The sequence below is a fragment of the Panthera leo genome, chromosome C1, assembly GCF_018350215.1.
Source record: "Panthera leo isolate Ple1 chromosome C1, P.leo_Ple1_pat1.1, whole genome shotgun sequence".
Classification (NCBI taxonomy): domain Eukaryota; kingdom Metazoa; phylum Chordata; class Mammalia; order Carnivora; family Felidae; genus Panthera; species Panthera leo.
The window spans coordinates 185,299,276-185,314,168 of record NC_056686.1 but is presented as its reverse complement, the minus strand read 5'-3'; the positions used below and the strand labels follow the sequence as shown (position 1 = coordinate 185,314,168).

General features: G+C 41.9%; 1 protein-coding gene across 4 annotated transcripts in view; it reads right to left on the bottom strand.

The window, feature by feature from the left end:
* Positions 1-8,143: 8,143 nt before the first annotated feature.
* Positions 8,144-14,893, bottom strand: part of SPATS2L (spermatogenesis associated serine rich 2 like) — a 165,380-nt gene continuing 158,630 nt past the window's right edge. For all 4 annotated transcript variants that reach the window (XM_042949639.1, XM_042949637.1, XM_042949638.1 and 1 more), the window contains 3 exons: positions 14,694-14,796; positions 11,624-11,844; positions 8,144-9,044 (listed from right to left, as the gene is read on the bottom strand). In XM_042949639.1, coding sequence (XP_042805573.1) covers positions 8,649-9,044; positions 11,624-11,844; positions 14,694-14,796 — 720 coding nt within the window. In that variant the 3' untranslated portion in view covers positions 8,144-8,648. The remainder of the gene's footprint in view (positions 9,045-11,623; positions 11,845-14,693; positions 14,797-14,893) is intronic.

Genomic DNA, 14,893 nt, shown 5'->3' with positions numbered 1-14,893 from the left:
AAACTATTGGATAACATATCTTTCCTACTAGAGAGGGGACTCCATTGCCTCTATATGTGTAATGCCTGGTATGTGGTAGTCCTTCAGTAAATTTCTAAACAGTTAAGGCAATTCCCAGCTTCCTCCCCCACGCCCCAGTTATTTTTTTTTAAATGTGCCTGGTGGCAATCTTCAGGGGGTGTGGAAACTGATTTCCAGCCTTGCAGAGTTGATACAGTCAGAACAAAAGAGGTGGTAGTGGAGGTTCCTTAGTAGGGTGATTATTGCTAATGACCAAAATTACCATTAGTAATGACCATAACAGTTAGATAACTTGTCAAGTTGTTTAAAGTAATCCAGAGCGAAGGATCACGAGATCTCAGAGAGGTTGGTGCCAACACTGCCTGACTTCTGAGAAAGGAAAAAAGCAGTCTGGCCTCTCCCCTCCTGCTTTATTGCTTCTGCTAGAATTGCTGATGCAATTTCTTTTTCATTCACAGACTGAGTCCTATTCCAGTGCTAACGCTGAAAAAATTGTTGACTCACTTCCCAGTCTGTGGTTAAATACAGTATAATTATTATCCAGCTATTCCTTGATTTTTAAAGAAGGAATTAACATGCCAGTATATTTGACTTTACCTGAGAAATTGTGCATAGAAGGTTTTTTTATTTAAATAGCATTTTGAACGTGCACAAAGACTTGTGGTAATAAATTGTACTGTAAAGGGGAGAATGCTAACATTTGTATGAATATAAGGGTAACTTAAAAGAGATTGCCCCTTAAGGGCACACAGGTGGCCCAGTTGGTTAGGCTTTTGACAATTCATCTCAGCTCAGGTCTTGATCTCAGGGTGGTGAGTTCGAGGCCCCACGCTGGGAACCATGTTCAGCCCCCTGTTTGACCTCATTCTGTGTGTGAAGCCTACTTAAGAAAAAAAAAAAAGAATTGTCTTATACCTGCAATCCCTTTGGATAGCTTTAATTTATATTTGGTAGGATGTTGGTTAGATACTAAGTGGAAAGTATGAATTGGATAAAATGAAGGGAAAGAACTTCTATAGCAAATGGAAAGTATTCAAATTATTTACATATGTGTATTCCTAAGTTAACTAGGAACTTTCTAATGATGGAAAATACTGTCATTTTCCCATATGTGGAAACAGCCTTGAAAACTGTCAACAAGTTGCTGATTCCTCAGTGAAGAGTGGATGAGTGATTCTTTGTTGAGGGCTGCAGTTAGTATGCATGATTTCAAGCCAAAAAAGGAAACATCATGAATAGCTAACAGAAAAAAATTGGTTTCCAGCTGTTTTCAGAATTTCCTATTCATGGAATTTGGTTGGTGGTGCAGCCTCTAAGGGGCCATTTTCACTTACAGTTCTGTCAACCTCATGAGATACACATGGCTTACACATTCTTACACATTGTTACAGAAAAGCTAATTTTTCTTTGTTCACATGTGTTGTCTTGGACAGCCTGTATACATTTCATATTTGATAGCTAGACGGTTCCTGATGTAGGCTCTGGCTAAGACAAATAGAACTTTATAGTAACTGTCAGTCAGTATTCTTCCCTACTTGTTTATTTAACAACTTTTCATGCTGTATTGTTGCTTCTCATACTTTTTGTTTCCTTCCTTTACCCCAAAGCCCTCATTACCTTAGTAAAAATTTTTCCCAGCTACGGAAGTGAACTGGGGGCCTGAAGCCTTGAAGAGAAACTTGTTTTAGACAGAAGCATGTTACGGAAAGAAAAAGGGAGTATATTTGCTAGGTGGGAAAAGGCAACTATTGCTTCTGTCTGCCAAGATTTCTTAAAACTTTGGACATTCTGCTTCAATAGCAGCTCTTTCAAGAACTCAGCCCTTAACTTCTTGGTTTGGAAGATGTGGGAACTCAACTTCTATGTAGATGACGGGAATAGGCCAAGGGCTTCAGAAGCTATATATTTAGACTTCAGCTGTAGGTTATACAGTCTGGACTTGGTAAGCTAGGCTGAACCAATCAAGAACCCAGCATAGCTGGGGGAACAAGGCAACATGTGCCTGCTCATCAGCTCTGTTTCTCTTTCCTTCCTCCAAATCCCTTGTACCCTCCAGATGAGGGTTTGTCTTTCTTTCTTTTTCTTTCTTTCTTTCTTTCTTTCTTTCTTTCTTTCTTTCTTTCTTTCTTTCTTTTTTTCAGATGAGGGCTTTTCTACATTGACACTATTTGACATTTTGGATAATTATTTCTTGTGGGTGACTGTACTGTGCACTGTAAGATGTCAAGCAGCATCCCTGGCCAGGGATCCCTGCCCTAGTTGTTATAACCAAAATGTCTCTAGACTTTTCCAAGTGTCTCCTAGGGGTTGGGGATGGGCACAAGATTGACTACCCCTAGTTGAGAACCATTGCTTCAGTTTGGTGGCTTAACCTGAGCAAAATAATCACTTCTCCTAACTGGGGCCCATGGTATATTGAGGAAACATCACAGCTGTCCATCCCAAGCAGGAATGGAGCCGTGAGAATTAAAGGATGTCTCAGGCCCGCCAATTAAAAATGTATCCTATTAGCCCCCAGTTACAATTTTGATTTTGGTATTGTAGGAGCCAAGGGCAGCCTGCCCCAAGATGGACCACTTGGCGTGAAGATTATTTTGAGCTGAAAGCAATCAAAACCCAGCAGATTCAGGAAAAGCTCCTTTTTTCCCCCATCAAGGACCTAAACAGAATTTAGATAGAGGACTTGTTCCAAGAAGAGAGCACTCACCAGAGATAACTATAGAATAATATGAACTAGATATCCTAGACAGAGAGGAACCTAGCAAGGACTCTGATCAAAGTCCCCTATGTCCCATTATTTCTGAGTGGCCCAGCAAACATTTATTTACCAAACATTTACTTTTTTTCATCTTTCTGTGAATTGCATTCCTTCCCTTTGAAGTTCCAGACCCCTGCCCACTTCTCCTTAGTTCAGGATACATGTATACCTCATTTTGCCTGACTGGGGAATTTCATGTCTGTGTGGATTCCCCATATGTATGAAAGTAAGATTTATTTTCTCCTGTTAATCTGCCTCATGTCAGTTTGATTCTTAGACTAGCTAGAAGGACTTTGAAGGGCAGGGAAATTCTTTTTCCCTGATGTATAATACTAAAAACACTTGTTTGCTGTTCTGAGCAAGCAACTACCTAAGGAAAACAAAGATGTACTCCCCTAAGCCCTATATACTGACATATTTAGTATACCACTCTAGAATGTAGGTATATTATTATTATCATCCCCAGTTTATAGAGGAGGAAACTGAAGCACCAAGAGGTTTGGTAAGCCACCTAGCGGCTAGTAGGAGGCTAAGGCAGGATTCACATGAATGCTATCTTCCTGGAGTACAGGCTCTTAAGCACTATGGTGGGCCTCCTATGGAAGCTTGCTGCTCCATTTCTGAAGAGGAGCGGGACAGGACTTCTGCATGCTGTTTAGTCTTCTGTATGTTGCATAGCTATTATTTATCAAATCCTCGGCTAGTGCTTTCTAAGATTATGCCAGTTATCAACTCTTTTGCCTCTTGGTTCTGTGGGGGTGGCCTGCCCTTGGGCCCTACAGTTCTAAATCCACTCCTTATTGCCTTGCTTGTGATCCAGGAGCTGGACCCTATAAGCAGTTCTCTTTAGCCATCTGGCTTTGTCACTGGAGGGACACCACAGGAGGGAGGAAGGGGCTTTTTCTTCTTTCATTGAGCATCCCTGTGTTCTTGCTCCTGTGGTGCTTAGTTGGGGTGTGGGGCCCCCAGAAGCCCTCACCCTCAGTAAGTTTTGGCAGTAGCTTCCAGTCCAGCCTACCCCCTCTGGCTCCCCAGATAATTCAACAGTATCCCTGCTGGTACCCCAGCCAGATTCTTAGTGAGTTCAGTGGCACCCCTGCAGGGGGACCCCTGGCAGAGTGGCCAGCACCTCCTCTGGAGCTCCTCTCTGGCTCTCCAGTGCCCCATAGGTGGCTTCTTGCTGCCAGCATCTCAGTGAACTTCTTGACCCTCAGTGGACCACAGGTACACCCTCCTCTAGAGGATCAGAATCTCAGCCTATGGGGCCAGGGTGAGTAGGGGTGGGTGGCTCTCCCAAACTTGTTTTTTCCTTGGACAGTCTGCCTCAACTCCAGTGGTAACTGTCCCTGTGTCTGCTATTCCTGTACTCTTTAGTAGCTAATCCCTCGTTACTAATTATTTCTTCTCTCATTCATAAACACCTACACACACATAAACACACATAAAAAAGAACATATATATAAAGTTTCCCCATATAAATTTATAAAGCTTTCCCATTGTAATTACTTGGTGGTTACCTGACCCATACAAAGTGCCAGGAATTATTCCAGGTGGTTTGCAAAGATTAACTCGTTCAGTCTTTACAAAAAACCTTCAAGGTATGTATGGTTATCAGCCCATGGAGAAACTGAGGCAATGAGATGTTCAGAAACACACCCAAGTTTACACAGCTGGGAAGTGGTGAGGCCTGGATGTGAGTCCAGCTAGTCTGCCACAAGGGTCAAAACTTTAGTAGCTCTGTTCTCTTCCCATCTTCTTTAGAATTGACTTATTGGATTATTTTGCATTTAGACTCCACAATGTTCTAGGCATATTGGAGTTGACCACTCTTTCCTATCTGTTCTCTTGTATTTATTGAGTTCCTACTGTGTGTTAGGCATTGGCAGAGGGGTAATAAAATTATTGGCCAGGTTGTTACACAGTGATACTAATTTATAGAAAGTGTATGTTCTCACAAGAGACTAGGAACTGGTAAATCTAATTCAAACTTAAGCACCTGAAGTTAAAAATAGGTATTTTCTGTTTTTGATGGGAGGCACCTTTTACACTCATTTTCTGTAGAAATTCTTTGGTCATTGTTGCACTTACAGCTCTGAAATAATTATTTTTATGTGTGAGAAATCTACATATTTTCTCAAGCAAAGAAACAAATTTGCTTAGAATCTATTTATTCCCTAAAAACTGTGTACGGCAATGTCACCTGTGAGATTTGAACTTACTGGTAGCACCAAAAGCTGTGAGAAGAAGCAGAGTTCACAAGCAAGGGGTCCTGTGAAAATCAATCACCAAAAATAATTTATAAGAACCTGCATGATGAAAGCAACCTTGTGTGCTTCTTGGACAGCACTACTGGGTCCAGACCAGAGTGCCCTTTGCCTAGGGGGCTGCCGTAATGGGATTAAACACTGGTTTGGGCTGATTTCCTCCAAGGACCAGGGAGTTCTTTGAAACTAAGAATAGACAGAAAACTTCCTTAGGATTTATAAAGCCTTGTTAGAAAAAGCAAAAGGATGAAAAAAAGTTCCTTCTAATAGCTTGCAACGAATAGTATGAAAATCGTGCTTCAAATTCTGAGGTAACAAGAGAATCCCTGGCACTTAGCAACTCTTCATATTTTTTCTCACCAAATTAGAGCAGTTAGGATGGCTCAGTACTTTCAGGGAGCAGCATATTAGCCAGATGAATGATTTAGATGGTGATGATGAGTTTGCTGAAGAAATGTGGGAGCAGGTAACTGGTTATTTCTCTTTTGTTTCACTTTTTTGGTGCCTGGGGTAACTCTGGAGTCCTAGCCCACCTGTGCCTGCATTTTAGGTATGGCCTCTGAAGCCAGTGTAGTAACAAAGGTGCCAGCCATTACAGAGTTCTTGGATGCTCTTGTTAGCGTGTCTGTAGAGAAGTGAAAATCTTACCATCTCTAGACACAAGAGGGCACTCTAAACAGGCAGGGTAGGATACAAGGTAGAAAGGGAGAGAGGGAAAACTCTCAGGCAATTGAATTTAGGTTTTGAATTTAGGCACCCCTACCTCTAGTCTTTAATCAGTTCTCCGAACTCCACTGACCCTTCCCCTACCCCAGTTGCCCTAGGAAAAGAACTGATCAGGTCCTAGATTCCCTCTTCTCATGATTAAATTGAAATTGAGGCTCAAATCTAGGCTTTCAGAATCGCAAGTCCCAAATCTCTTACTTTGGCAAAAATCTGCAGGTCGCTTTTGGTCTGGCAACTTTTCCCATTAACCTCATTTGATGTTGCTTCCCTAGGAATATTTAATTAGAATCTCTTTTTCTGATGCCAGCAGTATTGAACTACTTGTGAACTGAGCCTTAATTTGGATATGTTGTGTTTCTAGTTTCTTCCCTCAAACTGTCATAATGTCTGTTATTGAGGATGAATTTTGTACGACTTCTGTTGAACTTTCTAAGTGTTGCTGCATTCAGCACCCTTAGGGTAGGCTCAACAGGACAGAGCTGGAGTCTGCAGAGATTCTCAAATGGAATGGAAATTTGGAATGTAATGGGAACCCAACAGGGAGGTTTGAATTTCACAGATGGGGTCTTGGTACAATGTAGGTGAGTTTTGAAGTTATTCAATCTTCATGGGTATTAAAATGTTTTAACCTCTACTAAAGAAATGTTTAAGAGTGAAGAATCTATTTTTCTGGCTATTGTGCATTAAGCAGAGACAGGAGAGTGCTTCTGCCTGTGGATTTTTTTTTAAAGGAGTTTAAAACATTTTAAAAGAATGGCAGAATGCGACCCAGACAGGATCACAATGGTTCCACCTGAGCAGACATAATATAGTATTTAAATGGCCTGACAGTGGCACTACAATATTGAAATTACCATTTCAAACATACAAATTAGTAAATGCTCACATGCCCAGGGTCTCATAAGAAAGGCAAAATCTAGGAAAAAAACCATAATTAGGTCTGAACACGTTTTAGCATTCTGTTTTATTTCTTTTCTGTGAGCTGGGAGCATTTGCAATGTGCTTAGGAATGTGTTTGAGCTGTCTTAACCCTGAGAGCAGTCAGTCAAGGCTGAGAGTGGTAGGGCCAAGGCTTACAAAGGCAGGTACACTCCTGACCTGGAAAATGTAGTGTTTCCTGCTGCAAGAATTATTTGACTCATCTTTAAAGCGGTCACATATTAAACTGACATTTTTTCAGTGGCAGGCCAAATCTTGCTACACAAAATTTGTGCAAAGTCCTTCTGTCTTGTAAAATATAAATTCAGGGCCTCAGATGGAGTAAACAGGGATTGCAGTCCTGAACATTTATCTTTCTTATTTGAACGAACACCTCTTCCTTCCTTCCTTCCTGGAATGTGACTTAACATTTAAAATTCCTATTAAATCTCTAGGTACATTCAGAGACTTCAGAAAGCTCTCTGCGGAGAAGGCAAACATCCTCCTGTACTTGGTTGTGTGGCTCAGGGCCACTGCTCAGGGCCGCTCTGTGGAGGGGAGCCACTGAACCTGGGCCGCCAGAAAAAATGTTAACGCTGAGCTCAAAATAAGCATTTGCACTTGAAAGAAGCCAACCAATCTGTAGGACACAAAGAAGTTGGACGGAAAAAGTGCCCTCATTGAAGTGCCCTGCAAAGATAGGGGACGTGGGGTTCTGTGGGGCTTGGGCCCTCCAGTGTCCATTCTCTCTTCCTGAGGAAACAGTAGCCCTTCCCACACAGCCCCTGTGTTTCTGCGGGGCTGGACTCCCATTAGTCTATGCTAATAAGTATATCTTATTTGCTGCCCTCTCCCCCAGTCTGGTGATTGCTGTAGCGACAAGCCTACCTGCAATCTGGGCCAATGATTTTCAAGACCCTTGCAGGGACTTCTGATAAGGATATTTGCTCCCCATGCATGCTATCTGCAGAGCATCTCTTTTCTTCTAGACAGTGTAGGGCATGGACTTGAATCTTAGAAGCAAGGCAGCTATTTGCCACCACTCTGAACACACTGTCAGCCTATGGAGGAAGGAGAGCGGAGGTAATCAAGAGAAATGAGCTGGAGCCCTGATCAAATTGGACCCAAGGCATACTTTGTTGCTGGACTTTTCAGTCACTGAACCAATAAATTGTCTTTATTGTTTAAGCTAGGCTGAGCTGAGGTTTATGTCACTTGCAACCAAGGTTTCCAAACTACCACATTGTGTCTAAGATGACTGGGGTGCATATCCACTCATATGCGGGCAATGTACTGGCAGGGGCCATTGTGAGGCATTATTTTTTTTTCTGAAAAAAGACTTGTCCGAAGAGAAAGAGTATTGTGGAGAGATCTGTGCCACAACCTCTAAAGTTTTCCTGAAAGTACTACATTTAATAATAAAGTAGGCATCAATAAAAAAAAAGCAAGCCAGGTGTCAAATGCAGCATATTTTAATTTGTTTCAAATAAAGCAATATATGTATATATATATTTTTTTCAGAAAAACACCAGATGTTAAATTCTACAAAAGCGCATGTGTCTTCAGCAGATCATGTTTGTCTGATCAGTAAGGATTTTTTTTTTCCAACATTAACTCTCTAAAGACAATCAATGGACTGACATCACTGCTACAACACAGGTTGCTACTGAGCCTCTGATCTTTAGCCACATCTTGATTTTCCTAACAAATGAGTAAATACTGCCTGGCTAAAATGCTGCAATGTCTTGGTGAGAAAAAGCATCAACAGATCAAGCAAAGCCATGAAATGTTATGAAAGCAAGCTAGAGCTGATTATTAGAATTAGTAAAAATGATTAAGAGAGGATGACACAACCATATAGGGTTTGTATATTCTGATTGACTCTCTTTTGGCAGCGAATTGGGTCAGCACCTCGGGCAGGGAACCAAAACTGAGTGAAAACTGCTTTTTTCTCTCCTAGCTCAGGCCACCAACGTTACAGCTGGGACTGAGAGGACCGCGGCATCTGTGGAAACTTCTATTCTTGTAGGGCAGAGATTGCACTGTGAAACCCTAGTGACATTACCCCGGAAAGGCCTGGCCTCAGAGTTGTCTACAGCGTGCTGCCTTCGCCGGGGCTTCTCTGAATGGGCTGGGGCCTCAGGGGTCTTTGTTCCCAAGGGGGCTTCTTGGTTTTTGGCGCCACCTTTGTTTTTGGGACGGAAGCCATTGTGCGGCTGTCTTCTGTGTTCATGGCGGTTGTTGCCCTTCATCATCAAATCAGCTTCATTACCACTGCCCTGGGGCTTGGCAGACCCATTTAGCCGGTTATTATGGTACTGTGGATTAAATCTTCGTCTTTGGCTAGAAGATCCATTCTACCAAAAGAAGAAAAGAGATAGGTATTAGGTGCCAACAAACCGCAGATGCCATCAGGGAAACCAAATTTCTAAGCCACAGGTAAGCTTTTTTTACATCCTAGAAGACAATGACAAGATGAAAATGAGGTCAAGCTGATAAGAGCTTAAAAGAACAGTGGACAGTCTTGCAAGTGGAACTCCAATTACTGATGTTGGAAGAGAGGTTTCAGAGTATAAGACAGACAAATCAAGAACCAGGATAAAGAAATCCCATAAAATATGCTTAAAATATAATGTAATGAATGTAACACAGAGGCAGGATAATGATGATTCTCTACCGTGAAAATTTCTTGGACCTTCTAAATAGACTAGAAATATGAATTCTCATTACAATGTATGAGGAGAAATGTAAAATTCTGTTTAAAATTCGGTTTGTAATTTTTCTTCTCTAAAGCAGTTTTTCTATTTTATCATCTTGAAACAAATATCATAGTTTAGAAATATTATCTTGGGTAAGTATAAGGGTAAGGTGTATCTGATAGATCCTGGCAGGATATAGAAGTAACATGTATTTTCATGGAGATAATTAGTTCTTCTAAACCTTATGTAGTTCTTAGCCAACGAGTTTTGAAACATCATACTGGAAAATTGACAGCCTTCAACAAATCAGCAACCAAGAATATAAATGGAAGAGTAGAAAGGAAGCAATGGTTAGCTTGTCTGTGTCTGTACAAGGGAAAGATTTCTGAACTCTATGAGGTCAGTTACAGCCAACATTTATTGAGGGCTTAAAGTGTTCCAGGCATCAAGCAAGGTACCATCTCATTTATCATCACACTCACCCTTTAAGACAGTTGCTATTATTTGCTTCATTTTATGGATGAGGATAATGAATTTGAAGGACTTGCCCAAGGTCTACAGTTAGAAAGTGGTGGAGCTATTCCCATTTCACATACTGTCTCCTGACAAGATTCATAAATAGGTTGTTCCATGAATACGGGCCTTGGTTGAAAATCAAATCTCTACTATTAAAATGTGTAATTTTATGACTTACAAATTTATAAAGTTCTACATTTGTGCTTTGTGATGGGATGGTATAGGTTTATGGCAGATCCACCTCTAATAATTCAAGGCCCAGGCCAAGAGCACAAAGGCAAGCCCATGTACCACATGAGTGAATATTGTCTCTTCCTCCCTCTGACTCCTTCCAACATTGTGAGTGGGCCTTGCACACACAAATGTGGACACTTCAGCCTGCACACTTAAGATTTGTCCTCACACCCATGAATGATCATCCTTCGGACCTAGGAGTGTACATACTGGTAGTATGGTCTGCCCTTAAGGTGATATATCCAGGGAAGTGGTCCAAAAAAATCCTGAGAGCAGGCTTGGTGCCATTTGGGAATAGAATTCCAGGATCTTGAGTACTTGGGAGAATACAGATTCTGAGTAGTGACATCTCTGGTCTTGCTCCATAGGGATGGCCGTGGCTGGGAGAAAGCACAGGGCCTGGTACAAGGGCCTTTCTTCCCTGGGTCTACAGGGCTCTGGCTTGTGTATATATTTCCATTTAAATGAGCCTTTGCCTGAAATGCTTTGCTGAAAATGATAACAGTGAGCTGAAAAAGTATCTATGCGGCTAGCATTTAATCTGGCTGCTTTTGTTTTTAAAGAAGTGAAAGGGAAGCCCAGACTAAATTTTAGACTTAATTTTAGTATGGGGTTTAATAATGACCAAAGAACAAAAGCTGTGAACAAAAGCTATGAAGATGTGAAATATGAAATGCTCCTTGTCAAAGTGCTGTTTTAGAGTTGGTGAAGATACCTGGGGCCAGAGAAATGTCTGTCAGTGTAATTAATGAGAATTCTAAAAGACCTAGACCACAAAATCCAACAGGGCACTTGTTAGAAAACCAGCATTTGGGAATGCTTTAAAAAAGTCTCTTTATTTGAGCTCTCTTTCTTAGAATTCATGAAAGGTGTCTTTATAGCATGCCCAACGTCTGTTATCATCAAATTCCATTTCCTGTTCATTCTCCTATGATAAGAGGGAAATCACTTCTCAAGCATATAGTGGAGGAGCAAAGGAATGAAGGAAGACTGACCTTTGGACACTTACATTTTTAGGTGTTACGGCAGATGAGAATTAATAATGTCATTTTGAAATATATTCTCTATACCAAAAGCCCAAGAGAGAAAAATCTGAGCTAACTTTGGCCTCTTACTGATAAACTACACATCAATGGGAATTAAAGAATCTTCAAAACCAAATGTCAGATTCCCTCCCTCCAGTAGCGTCAGTGGCCAGGTAGTCTTGTTCCCACGTCTGTGTGAGTCCCCTCTGCACACGGGCCAGTGACCAGGGCTTGGGGGTGGTGGCCCCAAAGGCACAGGAAGAGCTGGCTCATTCAGGTGGACTCTCCTAATGCCACAGTGTACGAAGGACACTTCCTCCACCTGGGAAAGTGCCTGTGAAATGTGGCTGGATGGACCAGGGGAGTTCTGCGAGGCCAGTGGCTGATGGAGGCCTCCGAGGTCAGGAAGGTGGTTTCTGCCCGGCACCTTGCACCAGGGTCTGCCTCCCCAGAGCGGCTTACCTGCTTATTAGTTGGCACGGCCTGGTGAGAGCTGTCGGCAGCACTGGGAAGACTGCTCACCATTTTTGGGTTTGCTGCTTTACCCTCTGAGGCCTTGTTGTGATTGGATGATTTTCGGGTAAAGTTGCTCTGTTTTCCAGAGGTTGCTGCATGGGTGTTCAGCAGCGGCAGCAGGGAGCTGCAGGGAGTTCTTGAGGAATAGTTGTTCTTTGGGTGTGTAACTGCAACAAGAAAGCGCGTGGTGTTATGGGCTATGCCACAAACACTCCTGCCTTAGTAACTGATGAAAAGATGGGAGAAAGTGGCAGAAGCTTCATAAAAACATTCTTTTTTTTTTTTTTTTTTTAAAGCTGTTATTTGAAAGGGCACTTTTGTGTTTGTGAGGCCAGTGAAGCTCTTCAGTGAGAATCATTGAACTGTCATTACAGCATAATTATCCAAGTTGGGAAACATTTGTAGGAAATAAGACATATCTGAGCAACGTTAATATTATTCTTTAGGTTAAGCACCACAAAAGGAAGAGAGACAATGAAATCTTGGAAGTATCCTCTCATGCCTGTCCACAAGTGTATTTTGCCTCTTGACTGCCCCATTACCAAACCCATTCTTTGCCCTCCATGTCAGACCCCTAGACCAGTGGGTGCTGCAGAGACGCAGAAAAACCAGGAGGCACGTGGACACCTGGCTCATCAGAGCCATGATGTTCTGTTGGGTGTCAGGAATTTTGTCAGCCTGGCTCATGCATATTTTGCGACAACAGGGCCAGACCTACCAGCCCCAAACATGCCCTAAAGCATCTTGCATATTCCATGAGAGCCACATTATCTGGCCTTTTCTCAACCTCATTTGCTACAGCTCCACTGCAAATCTGCACCAATTCCAATGCTAAAGTCAATGCAGACTAATCAGACAGATTCCCAGCAGGCTCAGGCAGGTCTGCTCAATGTTTATTATCACCATTCCCGCTGGTTTTGAAAGAGGTGGTTTTTGATGGGATGATTTCTATGTGATTATGCTGAATCAGTGCTGGAGGGAATCACTCAAGGATAAAGTTATGACCTCCCTCTCACAGTTCACCAGAATTTGACTGCCATGCTGGACAGTAAGACCTTTGAATCTTAAAATTGTCACCAATTTTTAAAAGTAATTTTCTCTGCTACCCTTGTTGGATCAGATTTAATCCTAGGGTTCTTCCAGAGGATTAGCAGTGACTAGTAGGGATCATAGAACATTAGAAATGGAAAGGACAGGGATGCATCATTTATCCCCCAAATAAGGGATAAATAGTCCCCTTATTTATAGGTAAGGTGTGACAGCACGTTGGGGGCTGTCCGAACATGACCAGGGGGTTTCAGTGGCTCTTGTGCTCACTAGATCAGTTTCACGGGGGTCATTCTTTCCTACAGCTCAGGGACAACTATATCTGGTTCATTAGCTGTGGGTTTCCAATATGCTGTCAACAAAGCTGATCTGGAAAGAGCCTTTTGAAGACTATTGTCTGCAACAGGGGAGGTTGACTTTCATGTGGACCTTTGGAATTTGGTAAGGGATGGCTCCTCCCACTAGATGGCACTGGACGTGCTCTGGAGGAAAGCAGGCAAGCTGAGCTGCCCACCCCTCTTCAGTCACTTGGCATCAGGGTCTTGCTCATCATCAGGCTGAAATGGAAAGTAGCTTGGGCAGTTAAATTGCCAACTGTGGAGCAGACTGTCTGTGTTTTTAGAGATGGGGCAAAAGCTGGGGGTAGAGAATGATAAATGGGTAGATTTTTATATATGGGAGAGAACATGTATTAAAAAAAGGAAAATAATTTAAAGGAAATGCAATAAGGGGGCACTTGGCTGGCTCAGTTCGTACAGCATATGACTCTTGATCTTGGGGTTGTGAGTTTGAGCCCCATGTTGGGTGTAGAGATTACTTAAAAATAAAATCTTTAAAAAAAAAAAAAGAAATGCAGTCAGAAAATCAGATAACTGCCAAAGATATGTGAACAAGGATGGTTACAGCAGTGTTACTTTAATGGTGAAAATTTGGGAGCAACCTAAATGTCCACAATCAGGGGACTGTTCACATCAATTATATTTATATAAATTATGAGTTAAATATATTGACATGGAAAAGTCTCAGCCATATGTTATAAAATGGTAAAAGCATCTCATATTACTATATATTATGTAGTATAGTATAAATTGTAACATGTAGTATAATTATAGATGTAATATATAACTTACACAAATTAAACATGCCCATAAAAAGTGCAAAAGCTACATAGAAGTAATGTCAAGTTCTCTTTAACATAGTTCTCTAATTTTAGATCAAGAAAAAAAGCACTTTCGACTCTGAAAAAAAAAATGCAGCCAAATCTCAAATTTTCAGCTGACTCTGAGGTTGTGGGTATTCCATGTCCCTCACTAGTCCTTCTTTCCCCCTTGTGCCTGTCCTTAAAGCCATTTCACTGTTCATTCCCACCTCCCCTGGTGGGTGGGCTGGAGTAGGAGAAAAAAAAAGATCAGCCAATTTTGTTGCACATTAACTGCTCTAATTAAGGCTTAATAGCGAACAAGACTAAAGCTAATGGCTGAAGTGAAGTCTTTCATTATCTTCAGACTTCACTCAGCACAGAGAGCCGACCAGGGGACAGGCTCCCAGCACTGCTGAGCAGAGCACATACGACAGCTGGGCCCTTTACGACAAGAGCCGCTTGTTCCCAGACTTGTTAGGGAGACTGGCTCTCAGTGTAACAGGTCTCTGTGGAACTAGACTATTTGAAATCAGAGAGGCAGTTTATCTGGCAGTGCTTAAGAAAAGTTTGCAAAAGATATAGACTAGTTGACCTGTTCTGTACTGCTTAATAAATCCTGGGGATTTACTGATGGGCAGTGGCATTTGAAGACTCTACGTTCAAATCTTGACATTTCTAGTGACTTGTGTCATGACCTTAGATCATTAAATCTCTTTAGACCTTGCTTTAACCCCACTGGGGGACCGCACACCTGACATTTCCAATATCAACTCCAAATAGCACCAAGCTTACTCACACAGAATTATTTAGCAAGTATGCAAAACTCACTTTCTCCGCAGAGCATGATTTGGGCCTTTAGCTGTTCAATGTCGCAGGAGAATCGGGCAGCTTTCCCGAGCTCTTCATCATATTTACGCTCGCTGACAAAGTGCTGGAGGAAAGAGAAGTAAAACAGGAGCCCCACAGTTAGAGAAATGACTGAGGCACACTGCAGATTCATTCACTCTGCTCTTCGGCTACCACTGATG